Below are 22,093 nucleotides of genomic sequence, written 5' to 3' on the forward strand. Positions count from 1 at the left end.
AGGGTACCAATCAAGTTTCTATAACATAGTCATAACTATAAAAGTATTAATGCACGTTTTTATTTTGAAATACATTCTATTGATACATTAGATTTTATTAAACAGATTAACAATGAAAATAATAGAAATATTTTTATTAACGTGTAACTTCCGAGTGTTGAGTCCAGGTACTGAAAATAATAAGAAAATTTTTATTAACGTGTAACTTCCGAGTGTTGAGTCCAGGTACTGAAAATAATAAGAAAATTTTTATTAACGTGTAACTTCCGAGTGTTGAGTCCAGGTACTGAAAATAATAAGAAAATTTTTATTATCAACAACTTTTAATCGGCTTAGAATTTCCACTCTGTTTCCACGCTAATATCCTACTGAGCATTACGATTGAAAACGAGGTTGTTAGGATGAAAAACCAGCGTATTTGGGGGGCAAAACGTAGCATCATGAATCTATATAACTAGCTGTATATTCATAGTTATACAGATTCATGGTAGCATTATGCTTTTGCGTCCAGATAGAAAGCGCGTCAAGTCGCCGAGTGTTGAGAAGTTAGGAAAGTAATTTACGCGTTTTTACGAAATAAGTTAATTGTTAAAATTAAAATTATATAAATATTATTAACCATATATAGATTAAGCATATAGAAGAAAAATATATTAGCGCAAGTGAACAATAATAATAAAACCCGCCCAACCTTGAATACAAAAATAACAAAAGTAACAAGATGGTCCCGGCCAAATTAGAGATCCCTATCACTTTCAAAGCAAAGGGCGGCTCCGTTGATGCCCCTGAAAGATGTCTTTTCTGCTAAACGTTGGCTAAGCTTGACAAAGGCTAGGTAAACCAAAGGCAGGAACCAATGGGACCTAGTGCATTAGGTCTGATTGGTTCCTGCCTTTGGCAAGGTAAAATTCGTGTCCAGAAGATTAGCCAGCATGCTAGGGGTGATAATGGAGCCGCCTGTTACTTTAAAAGCATCAATAAAAGTCACCAATGAAAGAAAATAATCATTAGTGAATTGCCCCTCGACGCGCTGCTTTTAACAGTGCTAAAATGATTACCTGGAACCACTAAACAACCCTTATTCCCAATCCCTTTCAAAATCGGTACTGAGTTTTCAGTGAGTAGCCCCTCGACGCGCTACATTCAACGTTTCTAAAATCATTACACGCTACCCCTAAGTAACCCTTAAACAAATTCCCTTTTAAAATCACTAATCATTCAAAAGCGGAGTTGCTGCAATTTTTTGTCAAGGAAGAAAGGACACCGAAACTTGAGATCTTAGATCAGACAGTTCAAATATCATTTACCTGATATCCACCAAAATTGGTGGGCTTTTTTCGGTTATCGCAATGAAAGATATCAATCAGAAGGGTCTTGGTTGTTTTCTCTTTGACGTGTCTTGGATCAGACTTCCATAACTCTTTTTTTCGAGAGAAGACATTTATATTTAATTTCGAAATAAACTTTTTAATATTATTTTTCTTCGGCACTTCAGGCTTCAAGGCATGATGAATTTCGATTCCTAAATATCAAGAAAAATATATACATCAAACAGCAGTTTGATTTTAATGGAACGTTTATTATTAAATTTCAAATAATGACATCGTTTTTCAAATTATAATAGTTTAATTGACAAACCGGTACTTAAAATAATACTGTACAAATCCGACAGATATTTACAAAGACTAGAAAAAAAAAGCGTAAACAGTCTTACTTGGACGGCTTAGACTAGAATGTATTTTCAGATTTTTTTCACTTTATAACATTATATAAAGACAGTATATATTTGAATTAATTAAGATATTATTTGGCATTGTAAGAATAAGTCTTATTTACAGAAGTTGTACGGCTCTGGTTGGTTGGTTTGTTTGTTTGTTTGTTTTTATTATTATTTTTCATATCAGTTTAATTTAATCTGTTTTTACCGATGTTAATATTAAAGTTTAAATTTTTATTTTAAAAATGTTTTAAAATTTGCCAAAGCATTTTACACCGCGTTTCTCATACACTTTGAATTAAGTGTTCGTGGAGACAGAATAAGTAAAAAAAAAAGTTTTCTTACATGCTTTAAGAATTTATTGAAGAATTAGATGATGCGAAACTAATTTCTCCGTAATTAACCGGTTCTTCCGTATTAACTAAATTTTAAACAAAAAATTATACCCAAGTTAAATTTTAACTTTAAAAAAAAATGCGAGTAATTTCTAAATTCATCTAGTATTCCGTGAGATTTACTTACAACTATTTCTAAGTGGAGTTGTGGGTTCGTCCGTGTCAGAGGAACTTGAGGACAAATCGCATTCCCCACGTGTTCTTCCAGGAACAGTACCCAAATCCAAATAAACCTAAATAATTATTTTTTTTTTCCAAAATAAGAATCTTGGTAAAATTGTCAGGATTAACGCGTAACATTCGTAAAAATTAACGCTAATTACAGTTTAATTGAAATATAAGTCATTCGATACTCATTAATCATATCCTTATTAAAAAAACTATTGGGTTCTTTTTATGGTTTTAATCGTTAGTTAAGGAAAATCAATATCTTTCTCAAAGAGAATTTAAAAGCTTAGTTATTTTTTTCCAATTTTACTGCGAAGGCACTGAAAATATTAAAAAACAAAGTAATTTTACTTACCGTAGTGTCCTGTAGCATGGCGTCGAACCTTTGAGTTAAATCTTTAAAAGATGGTCGTTCGAACGAATTGGCGCTCCAACACTGTCTCATTATACGATAACTAAAATATAAAATAATTAATACTATAATGATTATTCGAAAAATACGTTTAAAAACGCAAAACTAACAGAGCGTCGCCGCAATTTTCCGGCTTTTCCATGCGATATCCGCCGTTAAGCAGCTGGTACAGTCGCTCGGGACATATTCCAGGGTATGGTGAAGCTCCTATATTATTAACCAACAAAATATTATTTACGATTACCATTAGTTTAACTTTAAAAGTAATTATACCTAAAGTCACAATCTCCCAGAGTACGATGCCAAAAGACCATCTGAAAGCCATAAATTATTTAGACAAAATCATCTAATTTTGGGAATTTTATTCTAAAACTCACACGTCACTTTTTGAAGTGTAAATATGGTCCTTGAGAGATTCAAGGGCCATCCATTTGACTGGCACTCGACCCTAAGTTTAAAAATGAAAGTGAAAAATAAAAAAGTTTCTTAAGTTTCTCACCTATCAAGGACAAGCTTTCAGTAACGGGTGTCAAAGGATGAAACCTAACTTACTTTACTTCTTTTGAAATAAGTATCTCCTTCGTAAACGTCCCTACTGAGTCCAAAATCAGATATTTTCACTATTTTTCCAGCTGCAATTAGAACATTTCTCGCAGCCAAATCCCGATGAACCAACTGTTAATTAAATATCAAAGATTATTTACAATTTACACTCGCGTTTTAGAAAACTTATCTCACCTTCATATCACTAAGATATGCCATACCCCTGGCAATTTGCCAAGCGAAAGATAACAAATCTTGTTGCGTTAATACGGCACTGTTCATAAGATACGACGGATTGTCAATCGTCCGCAGTTGCGAGGTCATGTCAAAATCCGCGTGTCGACACAACCTTAAGTAGTTCTTTAATGAACCGAGTTCCGCGTATTCCACAATGACGTATAAGGGACCATCTAGAAAAGAAAAGAAGAATCAATTTGTGGAAAGGGACAACAAACGATCATTGCTTGTGAAGGAATTATACCCTTTTGAGTGCAAGCGCCAAGAAGACGAATGACATTCGGATGTTGGACTTCTTTAAGCAAGTTAAATTCGGACAAGAGATCCATTAGCTCAGACGAGGATCCGTTGCCTGGGTGTACCCGACAAAATCGATTGAATTAGCTTAGTGTCACCAGACTTAATTAACCGAATGAAAATAGAAACTTACTTTTCAGCATTTTAACAGCGACAGTTGTGTAACTTTGAAGTCCGTTTATCCCCCAGGCTTGAGCCTTTACAACTTTGCCGAATTCACCTTCGCCTAAGGTTTGTTCAAATATTATAGTCTCTCTTTGAATCTCCCATTTGGTTTCATACTAAAAATATAATAAAAGAAAAGGGTTAATATAAAAATACTTAGTTACGATAACCCTTTATGAAAAATGTCGTTACGAATTTTTTTTTATTCTGATTTACGAAAATGCTATGAAAATTTAAAGTCCTATAGGTTTCTTTCATCTTCAAAATTTATCTTTTTCTTCCGCGTTACATTTTTAAACCCCGAAGCGGAATATTGATTTTGGCGCGAAGAAATTCGATAAACTCGACTACAGTGCACGAACATCAAGGTCCGGCATAATTTTGTGAGAGATAAGGTTTATGCCAAAAAAATATATAATTCCCTGACACAAAATTCTGTTTTCAAATATCCTGTTATAAGCTGCGGATACACGACCCAAAAATTTCAGCTTAGTCTCTTTCCTTTGTCCGCTTTTAGAATATTGCCTTTGAATTTTTTGGAGAGATTATATAGGACTAAACTCAGACTATGCCGGTTAACTTATGCCCTTTTCCGAATTTTCTTGGAAGAAAATCAGGAACAGAGTTATCGGATTTAAAAGTTCAGGCGAAAGCGCAAAAACCCTTTGGGAAATTAAAAATTCCCTTAAAAACGTTAATATTTTTATATTTGAATGATTTTCGATAACTAGATCGTACATTCGATAAGTACTTCCGAGCCTTTAAGGGATGTATAAATATATTTGGATGACTGACTTACATCGTATTTCGTGGAGCAATACGTCTCGCTTAGAGTCTGCGTGTCAACGAGGGACAAGGAACGGTCATCAACGTATCCCGTTGGCGCTTCGGACAGAGTCACGTCGACGTGTTTACTGTTTTTAATTTGTTTCTTCTGTCGTTGGTTTTTAAAGTACAGGAACATGATGGAACAAGCGATTAGAACGCCGCAAGGAACGAAAACTACGATAATGACGCAGCTCTGACCGCAAAGCGGCTGAGTTGAAATTTCTGCGCGTAGAACGACTTTATTATAAGTTTCGATAAAATACGACGGTGATCGTGTTTTAATTACCCGCCGGACTGTTTTGTAAGGAGTTATTGTAAGACTCTAAATCTTGACTGGCTGTTGAACTCGCAATTTGCAAATCTGTCTTGGAACTTGAATAACTGGACATTCTGCTCCCGTAACGGGAAGTGCGATTCCCGAATTGGTCGGAAGAGTAACAAGTGCAGGAGTTGCGGGAGTAGCAGAAACAAGTCCCCATAGCCATTCCAATACCTCTGTTATTCGTCGCTTCAACCATCTCTCCCACAACAGTTTCTGAACGATATAACGACATAACATTAATGTCCTTTTGGTACGGAGGCAGTTTAAATACTTACTGGCGCAATCTTGCGGACAGACTGACGGAAACATTTCTTCTAATTCGTCGCAAATCATATCCGGACACGTTTTGAAATTAGGCGAACAAGTAGCGTATTTCGAAGTCGGTTTGCTGCTAAAGTCGAAACTTCGCCATTGACAAAAACCATAAGCCGAACCAAAACCGCAATTTGAAGCGCAATCCGATTCTGATCTTTCTTTGGCACACATACTATCTAAATTAAATCTCGATTACTTATAACCGCATTACCTTAAATAAATAAATATTTCACCAAATAACATTACTTGTATTGCAAGGCGACGAAGAAATTGAAGTTTCTGAAATTTAAGTTTAATAAAATGAAACTTATAATATTTCTTCATAAGTCATATTTAAAGATAATTACCTGATTTTATATTAATCCTAAAAACGTGAAAGGAATATTCATTACGAAATAACCACGTAACGTTAAGAAGGACTTGTGAAATTTTGGAATGTTGTAGACTGTGTTGGTTGTCGACATAAATGATACCAGTAAAGGGTGTAATGTTAAAAGCACCGATAACATCAGAATACGAAATAGAAAATTGAAATCCCGACTCCTTAATTACTGAGAATGGTTGAGCCACCTATTAATATAAAACAATTAGTAAAATAATACACGTTTCTCTTAAAGTAATTTAACTTAATTACCGTGTAGTATCGTCCAGCGAACTTAAGAACTTCAAACTCATCTTGAGTTACGTTAAGTTCCTTAACTTCCGCCGTGACGTTATGGAGTTGTATTTTAAACACAACCTAATATAAATAAATAAGCAAATACATACGCGTTTCAGTGTTTCTTTATAATTTATATAATAAAATAATTACTTGACTATGAGTTTCATTCGATATTAGCCCTCGATCTTCAAATACAACCTCAAAGCTGTAAATTGGACCGGGAAACTCCGGTAACTTTGAACTCTTTGGTTTTAAAACTGTACGAGAAAACTGAAAACATTATAAAAGAAAAATTTATATAAGAAATTGAAAATTACTTACGAACGAAAAAGACAGTGGCTTTCATATGTTGAAAAACATCTTCTTCCGGAACATGTTCAATTTTTATCAGATCAAGATAGTCCCCCCTTTTATAAAAGGCAATGTTGTTCGCGGATTTCGAGTCCAAATCTACCACGCTTAATCTGATTTCGAATTCGCTCGTCTATACCGTTTTTACCAGGGGATATAACAAAACAGCTTTTTTGTTAGAGGTACAGTATACAACAAATTAAGAGGCTACGCTATTTATATATTTATATGTATATACGTACATTCGTGACATTGTAGATAACGTTGGAAGCGTCGCCGAGTTGCAACTGGGGAGCGTTGTCATTTACGTCGACTATCACGATAGTGCCATTCATAAACATTTGTCGGGTTTCATTTTTTGAGTTGGAAACGCGACAAGTAACGACGAAATTGTGAGAATAATTTTTCTCCGCATCCAAGGAAGACACGAGGGTTAAGGCACCGGAAGTTTTGTCAACCGAAACAAAGTCGTTTCCTTTATATAATAACAATTACGAAAAATCATTTAAATTTGGCTAATATTTACCACCTCAAAAACCACAATTGTGTCACTATCTCATTGTAAAACGTTTATTATCCTTCACATTCAGATTTCAGAACTTAACTTAAGTGGTTTTTGTATTTAAACTCCACAAGTCAACACAATGGCAAGCGATTTGTAGAACCCTTTAACCAGGACAAGTACTTACCAACTGTAACCGAATAGCTGAGATAATTTGTTCGATTTTGGCACAAGGTTTGAGCGACAACGGGAAATAGGTAATCGAATGTGGTTCCGGGAGGTACAGATTCGGGAATATAGTAGGTGATATTAGATCCGGAAAAGCAAGGATGATTTTTCACGTCACAATACTCGTCAATATTCTTTTCGAATCGAACTTGGATTTCGCATCCTTCAGCATTTTTCATTTGAAGCGGAAAAGAAAAATCCTTTGTGCTAAGATCTGCGTTGACGAAAAATAAAAAGAGTACTCGATGAAACTTTAGTCTTATCTTCTGTCCTTTTTGTCCAACGTTTGAAGAAGATAATAAGAGAGCTTCTCCAAGTAATACTAATCCCAATTAATTAATTACCTGGTAGATGTAAGAAGTACTCAAACCTATCTCATTAATTTTGAGTGTAATCGATATACAACGACGTAATACCGATTTTTTAATACCATAGTTTTGTTTATATTATTAACTAGACTACTTATTTTTTTTGCTTTGCATTGGTACAGAAAGTCTTGTGAAACAGCCATCAAAGTGTGAAGTTTAGCAAAAAATTAGATATCACACTTTGTACATATAGATAGCTTAACTGTGCATGAACATAGGTATTTTTAACTAAGTTTTAAACCTAATGCATAGAACATATTCATGTAGGAACATATTACTACTCAATAGAAATCACTTAGAAATAACAGAAAGCGATTTATGTACATGGGTGGATGGAAGTCTTTCGTAGTGTCCATTATGATGTTTTCGACGCGAAGTTATCGTAAATTTCGTAGTGCAAGCCTGGTGGTAAATGTAATTCTGTTTGCCAGTGTACTCGCACTATAGTATTCGGTACGATTTTTCTCATAGTAGAAGCAACTTAAATCACGCGTCGCCTACGCTCTCCTACATTCTCATTATCTGCTACGTCTATTTGCCTTTGATAGTCGCGCGGTATACCGGGTGTACCTTAATGGATTTTGGGGGTATAACCGGGCCCGGGGGGGGAGAACAAGGTACTTACGGTCAAGCATTCTGACGGGAATTCCCTTAATCAGTAAAGTCCCATTTGACTCGTTAAAGGTAAAGAGATCCCGAATTCTTCTGGCGGCGTTGGTGGAAAGAGCTGTCCAGTTAGTGTTAGGCCTACTTTGACCATTCGATGAATCATCAAAGATCCGTTTCTTGACCCTCGGGCTTCCGAGTCGAATATCACCGCCATAATAGACATTGCTACCGCCAAGGTGCTCCGTTAAATTGACCGTGTCCAGTTGAAAAACGGGCGAGAATGGAGGAAACCCCAGTGGTATACGAATCTCCGAATGGCATTTAGGAATGAAAATAGTAACGGCTGGAATAAAGAGAGATAAAGAATATCGTTAATAAATAAAGAAAAAATAGACAAATTAAACTACTCGAGGACTTGTCGTTTAACATCGAACTGGTCAATACTTAACAAGTGTTTTATGTCAACCCGATTATTTTTGACTTTTCTACAACCGTTGTTAGTTACAATTCATAGACTAACTGAGTAAATTCATAGTAAGTGCTTGTTAGGCTTATGTTGTTAGCTTATATTGCCATAATACGTTCTCATTGACTAGTTACTTTCTCCGCTAAACAGAAAAAAAGGGTTGAGGTTTTCATTATTGCGTTACTTAGCAGTCTGGACTTCTGTATCAATTTTTTCTTCATAGCATGAAGATAACAATGGTACCTAATATTCCTTTTTTTCTTTCAAGCTCCTTTTCCCAACAATATAAGTACTTGGCTCAGTGCCTCGGGGAACAATGGCAGCCTGGAGAGAAATTGATTCTTCCAATAGTCTTTGCGTAGGCGCAATTTAAAAAACAAGACTGGTGAAGTTGAATTAACAGTTTCAGTATATTTGGGGAAACATCTATAGCTAAGCCTAAAATACAGAATGTATGTGTTGTTCTGTACGAGTAAAGGTAAAGACATGTACGGTTCATGAGAGGCGTATATGCCGCGTTTATGAATTTAGTTCCTGACTGCTTTTTTCATATGAGAAAACAGAGATTTGTTTGCCAAAATAAATACACTTTGGTTATGTTAAAACTTAACAATATTGGGTTCCATAAATGTAAGGGTAGAATGTAACTATCCTTACGGTTAGATATAAACGAAGCCAAATCCTAAACAAACCAAGATTCTTATACCTAAAACGTCTAAAAGGTACATCTTATCCTTTTCTCAAGGAAAAGTTTGTTAAGAAAACACTTCAGAAAAAGTGCACCATTTAAAGATACGGTATTGTTTCGATCAAATTATTTTCGGTGTGTAGACATTATTTGAAATTGAAACCAGGAAAGTTTGGACCAGATGTTCATATTGTTTTTAAGAATTTGTCCTGCACGAACTTCAACTTGATTATAGCATAAGTTCATAAGATATGTACCATAAGTTCTTCACTGGTTACTGAGAGCTTGTCATAAAGTGACGTAGGTGAAAAGTCATAGAGTCTGTCAAATTACAGACTAAATAGGAAGATGGACTACTCTAGCATTAAAAAGTATAGGAAGTGTTACACTTATGGAACGTATCTTATAAACTTATGATTAAGAGACGAACTTTTACAAGATATACAAAAATCAATATTGGTATTTCCAGGTTTCCAAGGATATCCGGTATACTTCCAGGTGTATATATTGTAATAGTTAAAAGTAGTGAAACAATGAAACAGATGTTTCTTATCTCTATCAGTATAGATGAAATTGACGATCACACATTTTCAATGCCAAATTTATACGATGTTTTTCCGTATTCCAAGTCACGTAGGGGAAATCCAAAGTCAGATAATCAAAGTAGATATTATCGCCTAACTTGCCTATAACTACTCATATTCAGGAGATTTGAATAGCGTAATTAGGGATTAAGTTCACGAAAAGGTCACCGGAGCTTTCCTGAGTTTCAAAAAACTTGTTAAAGTTCATAAAAAAAACAATGAAGTAGAATACGCGCTTAAACAACCCACGTTCCTAACAGGTTTAATTATGGAAATGCATCTCAAAAAGGTCGCAAACATATTATGCATAATTAAAGACGCAGGAGTGCCATGTTTCTCAAGACTTGCGTAAAATATATTGCATAAAGGAGTACCCTAGAACCACCTGAATTTTAATGAGAACTACTTCCGCGAATAATCTAATTTTATTTTTACTGCAAACTGCGAGTACTGTACGCCATGTGCAATGATTGGTTTGTGTCATCATGACCTTGAATTTCATTAATGTCAAAGGACATGATAACACCAACTCCTCTAAGAAAATCAAACAAAGAATGCATAGTTGCAGTTTGGCTAAAGACCCATAGTCTCTGTTTGGTCATAGCGTTCTGAAACATCCTGTATATTTAGCCTAAATTAAAGTAAGTGTTCACTAAATATAAACTTATCTTTCAGAAGGACCTTTGTTTTGAAGTGCAATTATTAAAATAACGTGGTGGTGAAATTTCTGCCGCTCTTATCTGAAAGTTCACCTGGACGACTTTTATCAAGAACTAAAATTTTGGTGAGGCGAGAATGGTTATTTTATTTTTGCATAAGGTACATAAATAATGCCTGGTTTTACTTAATAACAGATGGCACTCGAGAAGTTAAGATAGGTGCACACTTAGTGACGTCAAAGTGTACGTTATGACAAATATTACGACTTTCGGAGAAATAGATTAAACTTTACCCTATTAGAAAATCATATATAATCACCTTAAGGTATCATGAAAAGGTTTTGTATCATAACTTCGATGGAAGAAAAATTTAATACTTCTGTTGCAAGATAATTGGGCCTAATTAAAGGGCTCTTTTTACGAAAAATAAATAAAATACACAAATAGCTAAGTTGTTTACCGGAGATTTAAAAATTTAACGACGACTTCAGCTCAATTAGCCGAGACTAAATGAACAAATGAAAAAAGTAGGAAGTATGTAAAGGAAAGGTTTATTCTTTCAACCAGCTTAAATTTAAAGAAACACTCAACCCGTAAGAGGTTTGTTATCAATAAAGGCACGCTTTTAAACTAGTGTCCGTTCTTTATATAAAAATTGAAAATAAAAATTTAGGAATAACAGTTGTCTTTATTAAAACTATTTCCAACTTGAGTAAAGACCCTTTTAAAATCTCGAGAAATCGGATCGCTTTTATTGATAATCCCACACATTTCGAAATGTGTCGGGTTATTTTCAATTTTCCAAAGGTTAGTATATAGTAGTCTAGGTTTTGAGAAAATATGTGCAATTTAAAATAAAATAAAATGCAATTGACCCATTTTATTTTATTAATTAAGCCGCTATTGTTAATTGTCCGAATCCATATTATAATCTCTCTCTCTTTTATATCTTTACAGGAATACATACATCCAATAGGAATCATTGCGCCTCCATGTATCCCATGTTAATTTCTATGCGGGTTTAGTGGGTAGGGCATAATTCTGACTGCGATTTCAGTGATTGGTTGCAAGGCCAGGTCAGGTGCTCGCGCTAGGTTCAACACGCAGCCAGGTAAAATTCATCATACATAATGATTAGTCTATGGTACTTCCCACAAAATCCGAGTAGAGACGTTTGAAAATGGATGTAGCATAATGATTCTTATTATAGCGCTATGTATTTCTGGTTCTTTAAACCATAAATAATCTTCTATTAAAAGAAACAACGAAAATAAAATATGTTTCGAGGAAATGGGTCTTAGGAGTTAAGCCTAATCGGATTTAAGTAAGAAGATAACAGAATGAACTGTGACCTCCACACAAGACCTCCGATATCTTACATTATATAGGCTATACAAGAGATATTTTTCATATTAAACCTTTTAAGGTTTTACTGTCGGATGGAAAATATGACATTAATTTCTTTAATTAAAAACCATTCAAACTATTTCTTATTTTCTCTGCTTTTTGTTAAGAGAAACCCTACATAAAAACACGCTTGAAATATTCAAAATAAGGTCACTTCGACAGACGCAAAAAAAACACGTTTCTAAATCTGGAAACATTTTCATTCAAAATATTCTGTTACAGTAAATAAACATCATTTTGAAATATCAGTAAGCGGAAAGCTACAGCGTAGGGATACTATAGACTGCATCCCGTATGAAAAAACCGAGCTTTTGTATACCACTTTAGAACCAATAATGTTAGAAAAAAGTGCAATTCACGTGTAAACTTAATTGATGTTTACACAGCGTATAGAGCCAATGTGAATGTAAGGTTTATTGAAGCAAACATATCGCAGTTGACCTACTCTTATACAAATAGCCTAAGGGAACGTGTAACAAAGATACTTTATTGTGTAAAGCGGTCATAAATATCCAAAGGGTTGAACGTTCCTTTGTTTAAATAAGCCATACTCATATTTATCACCGATATTTGACGCGTCATTGGTAGACGGTTCTTTTCCAAATAGCCCAAAATCAATCAATAAATTTAGCGAAAACGTGCAAGCGCTTGCTACATCCCGAAGGATTTTTAGAGGCTTTATGTATCGGATTTTGATGGATTCAATTATCTATGTATGGAATCTATATAATATTTCTAAAAGGATGTAATATAGTTATATCAAATTTATTTTTAATCGAGAACACTGGTATTTAATATAGTAACTAATACATTTCATTTATATGATACTGTTAACCGCGACTTCACTGGCGGATAATTAGAACTTAAATTGAAATGTTATAAGAAACGGTACTTTCTATAGCATTATAGGGCCTAGTATATATAGTATAAATGAAAGAAAACAAAATGGAATCGTTTTATGGTTCACGGAGCATTTGTGCAATTGATTTTTAACGAGTACCTAGTAATGTAACAGAAAATAATTCCCTTTTGAGAATTACGAAATAAAAAGCAAATTTGAAAAACGTTTGAATTTAAGTTAGCTAGCGGACACAATACACTGAGGAATTTAGTGCTACCACATCCGAGAAAGATAAAACGAAGACAAACTTCTTTGAGTTTGATCTTATTTTTATTGAAGTCCGTGGTATTTTTCGAAATTTCGGTAACTCTCGAAAAGTTCTCTTTCATTTCAACTCAAAGTAGCCTTCAATTTTACGCCTTTGCGAGTACCGTCTCTCGCAATTACTTCATATCACCAAAACTATCGGATGTGTTCGGAACGCAGTGTAATTCGATGAGTAAATACAATACTACCAAGAATAACTCGTCGTTGTTAGTATATTGAACTTTTTAAATTAATTAGGCCTAGTGGTTCAATCCACGTTTGTATGATAAAAAATGCGTGGAAGTACTATATCCAAGGGGTTACTCACTGTCAGAGGTTACGAGTAATAATTTTCAAGGGTAGCAAGGGCGTTAATGATTAGGGTGAGTGACTGGCCCCTCGAATTTATCACGGGGATACGCTTTAGCACTTTGTACAAGTGTTCCTTTGCCGGCTTTTATAGGTCTAGGGCTTTCCGTCTATGTTTTCAACGCATGAATGACTTTCAAGTGGCAAAACGATATTATAATGGGTCCACCGCAATAATTGAGTTTTCGAGTAAGGGCCCTCTATCTAAAGGGACACCTGCCAGCCCATAGAGGTAGAAAGCTTCGGCCTGGTTCGTTCACCTATCATGACATCAAGATTGGGCTAAGTTGATCTTATGTTTATTAACTATAGTTCGAGGGTCGATCCACTCTGTAGAAAAATTGTTGTACAAAAATGCTTTCTAATGAAACCATATAGGCATACTATTTAGTGTTTTGTGTCAACATAGACTGGAAACTCTTCAGAATTATCAGTTACCAACCCTGAAATTTCCAGGTTTATATGAACCCTGAATTCAGCGAACAAAAAGTGATAGAATCTAGACTCTAAGTAACACCATAAGTTTATAAGATATGTTCCATAAGTATGACAATGCCTATATTTCGTAGTGCTAGAAACTTACAGCTCGAGCTAGTTCGAGAATTGACTACATGTGGTTTTGCAATGCATCTTCCTACTAATTCCGCACTAAGCCTTTGACAGCCCCTCACGAGAATCTATGACGTTTCATGACACGCTCTTAGTAACCAGTGACAAACTTATGGAACATATCTCATAAACTTATGATAACACAATATTGACCGCGAAGAGCGACTACTTAGAGTTGATGAACTGCGAATGAAGATTTACTGGGTAAGACGTAGACCTAAATACCAATAGCTACAACAAAAATCAGTTCGTCAAGTAAAGGTAAACTAATGGATTTTATATGGAAGCGAAATGGAATCCGTTAATAGGTTCTGCAGCTAGGTACCGTGATAAGTTACGTTCGCGAGATGAATGGTTTCATGTGGTTCTGAATTTTGTCAAAAAAAACAGAAAGGGTTGTACCCAAATGACACTCTAAATTTAATTATAATTATATTGAAATTAGTTCTTTGTTAAATTTTTTAAATATTCCACGTTGAGTTTCTACCATATTGAAGCAAACGGCCATTGAAGCGGAAATATACCACACACGAATACACTACGCACCTAAATTCAGCTGCTGACATATTAATTATAACTATGTCAATTTATACGTTGGCGAAAAATTGTTGACGTAATATAGGTCCAAATAGTAGTAGTCCAAACAATAAAGAAACTAAATAGTATCAGAAGGGGATAATAGAAGAAGGATGACACTCTGAATCCTCTTAATATTCTTTAGCCTTGTAACATGATTGAATTTTTCTCAGGTTAACCCTATTTGTTTATTTTCCTGCTCATCAAACCTCAGATGGGCTTCGCACCGTGATAGGGTGAATTCTATAACTGTTTGGTACTAAATCCTCAGCAATCAACCTACAAACATTGATTGTCTTGACGTGGGGCAAAAACTCACAAGCGCACGCGCCTTGGAAAATAGTTAAGCGCTAATAGACTAATGATGAGGGAACTATTTATCGCGTATGTGATTCGGTTTAGTAACCTAAGAAGTATTATATACTTCTGATAGTATACATTCAACGTCACTTGAGACTTATACGTAGACCGAAGCGAGATATTTTCCAAGCCTTTGATAGTGGTTTTGAGTGACGGTGAAAGCGGATATAGCTGTTATTATCTTATATATAAGAGGTCCATAAGAATGAGAAAATGGTCTATAATTATAGGATTAAACGAGGAAACCGCTATTACTTTGAACTGAAATGTTTTCGGGAAAGATTTTTGGTACCAATTAAAAGTTTCGAAGACACTCTTTAAGTCTGTAAGGAGCTTAGACTAATTGGATATCTGATTGACTTCGGGCTATTTTCGGTACTTTGGCGTTAAGTGAGTCATTTATTTGAGAAAAAGAACGGTTTTAAGTTCTAGTGATGGCCGATATATCCAAGTTTTACTGGAACCGATACCGAAACCAACCGGTTTCTTTACCGAATACTAACCGAAAAATCGCTTAATTTACCTCGAACCTTTTAATCGGTTAAGTACCATATCGGTTTATACCCATCACTAGTTTAAACTTTAATTTTTGTTTATTCTGTATTAGACCTTGGTTGAATTTTCACAGTTCGGCGGAGAGGTTTCAAAGAGAAAGGGCTCAAAACGTTAATTCTTGACTCGGTAAAGATCGTTCTAACACTACAAAGGTATAGGTGTTACTGATAAGTCTGCCATAAATTAAGTGGGATGTTCTTTGGGCGATTTTGAGTACAAAATGTTGACCAATGGACACTGTTTTCAAGCCAAGATATCATAAAACATTTTCGACTCGAAATTCGCCAAAGAACTTATGACATTTGAATTATTAGTTTACAAACCTTATTTTCAAAAATTGTGGTTAAAAATTTGATAATTTAAGGTGTTGAGACTTCTAACTGGGATAAAATTATTGATTTTGTGTTGGGGAAGAACTGGTAAAAAGCCGCGAGACATAGCAGCTGTGGGTTGATTTATCAAATCGGTAACCGCTCTTAATCTTTCATCTTTTAACTTTTCAATTAAGTCAAAGTTTCTTCTAGCAAATGGGTTCTCTCCTAAAATCGTAAGCTTTTCCTGTTTTGAGAAATCAAAGTTGTTACATCTTTTAAATCACACTTTCGTAACTTTTTGACCTGCTACTAATTTCCCTGACCTTACGGTTGCATTCAGTACCAGCCCTGAAAGTTTTTTTACATCACATTCTTAACAATTCAGAGTATTCATAGACAGGAAAATTTAGAGATCTTGAAGTTGATACTCGTAACTCAATGGGGAACCTTTCCATTGTTGTTGTTCGGAGACTAATAAGGCTAATTAGTTTAATAAGTCATTAGGGTCTTAAGACACAATCACAAGTTCACAACCCGAAAACGATGATATAATCATACAGTTCTAGCTAGCTGAACTCAATTCATCTCAATTTGTTTAAATAGAAAGAACGAGGTGTCAAGAAATAGTAAATGGTTTTCTGAAAAGCTATAATTTAATGTCCTAAAAAATATTAGACTCAATCGATAGAAAAATTCTTTTAAAGAAGTATCATTCCTTGAAGCAGATAAAAGGATCCCATAATTCACCAAAAACTTTCAAATTTCGCTCGCACTGACAGCCCAGTAACGTCGCAGGAAATTTTGTCAACCGTCCTGCCACGTTGCCCGAGGACAAAGGAATACTAGTCTTGGCCAGGTTTGGTGAATAGGCTTGGCCAGTATTAGTGTGTAGATTTGGCCAGGTTTGGCACATATAGTTGACCATTTATGGCGTCTATGGCTGACCATTGACTAGTTTTGTTATTGTTTACCCTATTCTAACTTGTCAACGATATTCCGGGAAGGCTAAGCATGTTTATCAGAGTAACCTGAACCGATTTCCACAAAAGTACAATGAAGCCATTAGGCCAACGTTAACCGAACTAACACCCTTTGTTTCGCGTTTCCGTAAGCCTAAGTATACTTTAACAAAGCACCGTTGCTACAGTCTTTCCGCAATCTGATGCCACACAGTAACCTTGTTGTTGTCGTGCCCTGACGTTGAAAAGGGTCAGTTTGAGGTCAATTACATAAAATACACCTTTAAAAACCCTGCATCCTAAAATACATGAATGGAAATGTCACCACTATATGGGAAATATTAAATATTATCGCGTTATTACTGATTTAAATAAAATCATGGAAAAGTCTTTCACAGACGGCCATTTTAAATTCACAATATACCATTTCGAGATTTCGTGAACCCAAATCAAACTTATCGGTTTTTATCTAATATCCCATTTTTAACAACTTACAAGTAGAAACGATGAAAAACGTAGTATAGTATTTAATTTATTAAACTAATTTAATAAATTAATGAATACGGCAAACTAAGCCGCGTAAAGACTATAAAGTAGTTCGACATGAATTTAGTCCGAACCAATGTAGTTGTAGCGGCACACGCCACGTTATATTCGTTAGGTTAATCAGGTGTATAGTTATAGTTCGTTGCTATATAAAATGATAAACTAACCTGTCGTAGTCGGGATGTTGAATTGAATTAGGAGCGAGAGGAAAACGAATACGGTGATAATAAACGGATCGGTAGTTCCGTCCACCGATTTCATGATAGCCTAAAAAATTAAACAGCCACGCCGAACTCATGGGTAGAAGTTTCCACTTTGTAGATCATTTGATAATAATGCCGGGGACTTGGCGATATTATCACACGTTAAAGGCCAAAACACGCTTTACTCCTTTGACAATATTCGCGAACTTCCCCGCAGCATCTTGGCTCGCGAAGAGCGACTCTTCGTTTGGTGAATTTTGTTAAGAGAGGACTGGCAGAGCAGCACCGAGAGTCGCGACTCGTAGCGAACTAAAGTACGTCACCTTTTTTCCAGCTAGCTCTAGGGGAACATCCAAACAGCTAGAGAGTGGAAAAACACATACACTTTTCGGCCGCCTACAACAGAACACACTGCAGCTGCAAAATACGACTTGATAAAGTTGTACTAAGCCTAAATGTAAATGTTATAACAGCGCAACCAGATTTAATAAGAGCTTTGTGTTTCGGAAGACGCAATACCTACCCAATATAAAAAACAATCCATTGTTTTGAACGAGAGTTTTAATTTATAAGCGCATGTGGCTACGGGGAAAATACAGTTTTTAATTATTTTCTGTTGTTTTTGATGGCATGGCGTGTTTACAAACTATTGACCTTTGTATTAACACGTACATGAAGAGCGTCTATCTACTATAGTTCTTAAAAATATTAATAAAATTTAAAATAAATGGAATAAAAACCACCAAGGTGATTTTTATAGATGACCCCCTTAGTAACAAGCACCAAATTCCAAGACGGAAGCGTGGGAAAGCGATATTTTAAAAGTCACAGTAACAAAGTGAAAGTAAAACGAATGCTATTAGGCCTAACAACACTTGGGAAATCATAGAAAGTCTATTTTTTAGAAAGAGGTTTTACCAACGTTAGCCTACTCTTTCACTAACCAAACTCAATTAAACTTACGAAAATAATTTAATATTTTATCATCCCTAAAAGACTGACGTTTTGCGCGTAGTGACGTAGGCCTACCCCTGGCGTCGCCACTGGTCAACATACTTCTAAAATGTACTTCATGGAAGGTCAAAATACCCACGAATTCCCAAAGCCCTTTTTCGAGCCATTCTAGAAGTTCTTTGAGTTATGATTTAATCTTACATTTAATTTAATCTTAAACGCTGTCAAGAATGTTGCGAATTTACTCTTTCGAAATATTTTCCCGAGATGACAGAGAGAAAAGAAAATAAAAATGTTTTCAAGGACTAGTTTCGCATATATTTTTTATCAAACAAATATATCATTTCTTTATATTAAAACCTTATAAATAATAATAATAATAAAGTAAGCTTAACGAAGGTATATTCACACTAAACCTGTTTCTTCAAGCCTCTTAGTGGTGATAATTTTCTTTTCTTTTCATTTGGAAAAGAATAGCATACAATCTTACGAATTCTTATTACAAATACTGAAAGCGTGGTATCATCTCCAATTCCCTCATCTCTACGAAAGATATAAAATAAAAACAAATGCAATTTGAGAAAGAATATATAGGCATACTCTTGATCTTAGATACAGACTCCTTTTTTGCAGCAGAAAATGAAAGAAAAAAACTTACATGTTTATGACAGCAATCCTAATGCATTAAGAATTAAAGAAACAACCTTACCATCAGTAATGTTTCGCGAGAGAGTCTTAAAGAATTTGTAAGCTGTAATGGTAATTATGCGACCGATGTGCAGAGTGGATTCTATGGAAAAATCAATTTTGAGTCGTAAATGTAACTTCTATTCATCAAGGAATTAAATAAATTCTTAATATAGGTTTATAAGAGTCGCCCAAAAATAAATCGTTATTATCGGTAAAGTGTCGAAATTATCATTACCGAACCACCACCAGCTCTACAAAGGCATCAGCGTTTCAATCTAGCAAACTAAAAGGGTCATTCAAGGGATTGCACGAGCTGTTCCTAAAGGGTTCAATATTTCGTCACCCCCTACAGAGAAATGGTTAGCTAACGGGATAAAACTTAGCAAAGGAGAAAAAGAGAAACAAAGATAAAAATAAAAGTACAAAAATCATTTTGGGGATGGACCATGCAGTATAACCCGACAAAACCCATAAATCGAGAGCGGACTTGCTAAAATTGCATATGCCTGAACACGTTCGCAATGTACAAAAGTTTGTGTTGAATGAATATCACGCTCTCTCTCTCCTACATATAAAGACTAAAACTGGAACAAAATATTACAGAAGACGTGTGTATGTCTACTATCATGATCACAGACAAATAGAATGAACAGAGAGTGTGCAGGAATTGGAGAGGCAGTGTCCGGAATGATATTTACGAGGCGGAGTCTCTAAATTTAGTCAACCAATCAGTTAACGGGTTACTCCGGGCTAGACTTTTCTCCTTTTCAATAGATACAGTGTATAAAATAATGAATATATTAATTGGTACCACGTTTTATATTTAATACGAAAATAGGGAATTCTGCTTTGAACTTTTGAAGGCATTCGGGGCGTTAAATTATAATAATACAAATAATTCACTGCCCTCCGATTTGTTGTGTTCCTGTTAATATTTTAGGCCTGCTTCCAAAACAAATATGCATGGGTTAAACGAGGTGTTAAATGGCCGCTATTCACACAAACTCAATGTTGTGTGTCAAATTGTTTTTCTTAACACAATTTTTTCCCTAACTTTATTCAGAAAGATGGAGGCGCTGTAAATCACATTAACGGCTTTTTAATAACGCGCTTTAAGGGGTTAAGCTCCTTGCGCAATTGTTACTAGATCGCTCTAGCTCGAGGAGCCAAAAATCTCGTCAACAAAAAAAATATTTACTCCTTTGTGTCATGAGATATAAAACTATAAATCAAGTAAGAATGTCTAGAGAAAAGATTGTATGACGTCTTTGTACCATCTTTTTTTTCTAGATGAATTTAGGCGTAATTTATATGATAGGGGCATGCGTTGTCGACCGTATATCAGTGTCCTGTCTAAGAAAATAGTGTTGCTTCAATGCGCCGCTAAGAGGACTTTGGAATAATGGTTTCATAGGATATGAGACATTATGCAGGCAAAGACCAACAGTTGACAGATAGCACCGGTCCTCGGGGATAAGATTCACTACAAATATCCAAGAGAAACGGACAGTATTAATACAGATTAGAATAGTAAGTAAGGTGTTTAGGAAAGACCTGTGCATTGGATATACTGATTAATTTGATTAGTTAAAATATACAATTGTTTAAATCAATTAGTTAGATTTCAACCGATTTCGTAAATTCCATTAAGGTTTAGAGTAAATAAAATTAACATAAACAAATTTGAAATGGCGATGGAAATAATATATAAAATTCCTCTACTATCAGCTTTAACTTTAATGAAGTTGACAGGTCCTCTGTGAGTTAACCAAGTTAGTTTAGAACTGATTTATACTACTCCATCTCACCTCTTTACTCTAGGGTAACACTGGATGAACATCATAAATATCTTTAGTGAAAAATATGAATAAGGTTTCCGTAAACACCCTCAGTCAAATACTGGCGAAATTTAAGATCAATTCCACTTGAATTTTGGGTTAACTTAAATTGATTCACCGGAATCTAATACTGTCACGTAATTTCTCTTTTCTTCGGTACTCATAAATGCTTTTCATTAACAAGGTTGTAAATAGAAAATTAATGAAGAGAATTTTAATATTAATAACTTGCCTTTAATTCCGCTCCTTATTTGCATAACACAGGGTGACTCGGTGACAAGGCGATAATTAAAGTCGAGACTATACCTTTGAGAGTCGCGATGTCTTTTATATATTTACGGAAAGCGGTTGCGCCGTGTCATTCCGGATAAATTTGCTAAGTCATAAGTGAAGAAATGCCCGGAGAACTTCAGTGTTTTCAAAGAATTATCGCGACTCTTGGAAGTGATGGGTGAAGAAACTCTCTTAGCGCCAAACTCGATAGCTTCGTCTCCCCGCAGCGATGAAACCGAGGGATTGGAAACTTCTCGCGTTACCACCTTCTTGTGTTATTCGCCAAGAAGGACCGCTAGATGCAGTACACGTCGACTAGCCCTCCGCTCCGTCTGGTGTTGTTTCTTGGCGCGAGAGAAATAACCTAAAGTTGAGTTGCCTCTCTCTCTCTCTCCCCACTAATAGATACTTCTTGGTTATCGTAATTAGAAGAAGGCACACGCAAATAACGATGTGGGAATAATTTCGGTTTGATGTAACGAACGCTTATAATTTGGCAAATGCCCAACCTTTCGGGTCATTTCGAAGGAAAGACCCGACACTTACAGTTAGAAAGAAGAGTTCCTGGTCAAGAAACGACCATTCGAAAAACGTACGACAAGTCAGCTTTTTATTGCCCCCATTGAAACAAGAAAAGAAATAAAAACTAGTAGGCCGAAGATGCTCTGAGAAAGTGGGATTTGAATTTTGACCTTTTAGGTTACAGTTATAAAATATTCAAGAAGCAATTTTGCGTTCAGTGGATCTCCATCCAATGATGTGTATAAGTTAGCAATAG

General features: G+C 35.2%; 1 protein-coding gene across 4 annotated transcripts; it reads right to left on the reverse strand.

The window, feature by feature from the left end:
* Window positions 1-1,606: 1,606 nt before the first annotated feature.
* On the reverse strand, window positions 1,607-21,477 carry Ret (protein kinase receptor Ret oncogene). Of its 4 annotated transcripts, XM_089847288.1 has the most exons (24): window positions 17,525-17,984; window positions 8,828-8,966; window positions 8,639-8,726; window positions 8,135-8,461; window positions 7,101-7,355; window positions 6,654-6,886; window positions 6,382-6,544; window positions 6,211-6,317; window positions 6,034-6,138; window positions 5,747-5,969; window positions 5,646-5,678; window positions 5,360-5,575; window positions 5,049-5,297; window positions 4,734-4,984; window positions 3,903-4,050; window positions 3,717-3,824; window positions 3,431-3,645; window positions 3,245-3,367; window positions 3,070-3,140; window positions 2,966-3,006; window positions 2,803-2,899; window positions 2,636-2,735; window positions 2,240-2,345; window positions 1,607-2,138 (listed from the first exon to the last, which is right to left on the reverse strand). In XM_089847288.1, the coding sequence occupies exons 3-24, from the start codon at window positions 8,649-8,651 to the stop codon at window positions 2,068-2,070; spliced, it is 3,255 nt and encodes a 1,084-aa protein (XP_089703414.1). In that variant the 5' UTR covers window positions 8,652-8,726; window positions 8,828-8,966; window positions 17,525-17,984; the 3' UTR covers window positions 1,607-2,067. The 4 variants fall into 4 exon arrangements, with proteins under 4 accessions (XP_089703414.1, XP_089703415.1, XP_089703413.1 ...); XM_089847289.1 differs by having other exon boundaries at window positions 8,639-8,908; window positions 17,525-17,542; XM_089847287.1 differs by lacking the exons at window positions 8,639-8,726; window positions 8,828-8,966; window positions 17,525-17,984 and adding an exon at window positions 21,275-21,477.
* Between the last annotated feature and the right edge of the window lie 616 nt (window positions 21,478-22,093).

The sequence above is a fragment of the Phalangium opilio genome, unplaced genomic scaffold (assembly GCF_054372755.1).
Source record: "Phalangium opilio isolate 3A_F unplaced genomic scaffold, DU_Popi_V2 ptg000082l_1, whole genome shotgun sequence".
NCBI lineage: Eukaryota > Metazoa > Arthropoda > Arachnida > Opiliones > Phalangiidae > Phalangium > Phalangium opilio.

Coding starts and splice junctions, on each gene's coding strand:
- Ret (XM_089847286.1), bottom strand. CDS start 17,618: ATGAAATCGGTGGACGGAACTACCGATCCGTTTATTATCACCGTATTC. Junction 6,318..6,381: donor AGCCACTGTCTTTTTCGTTC/GTAAGTAATTTT, acceptor TTTCTCGTACAG/TTTTAAAACCAAAGAGTTCA. Junction 2,900..2,965: donor CTGGGAGATTGTGACTTTAG/GTATAATTACTT, acceptor TTAATAATATAG/GAGCTTCACCATACCCTGGA.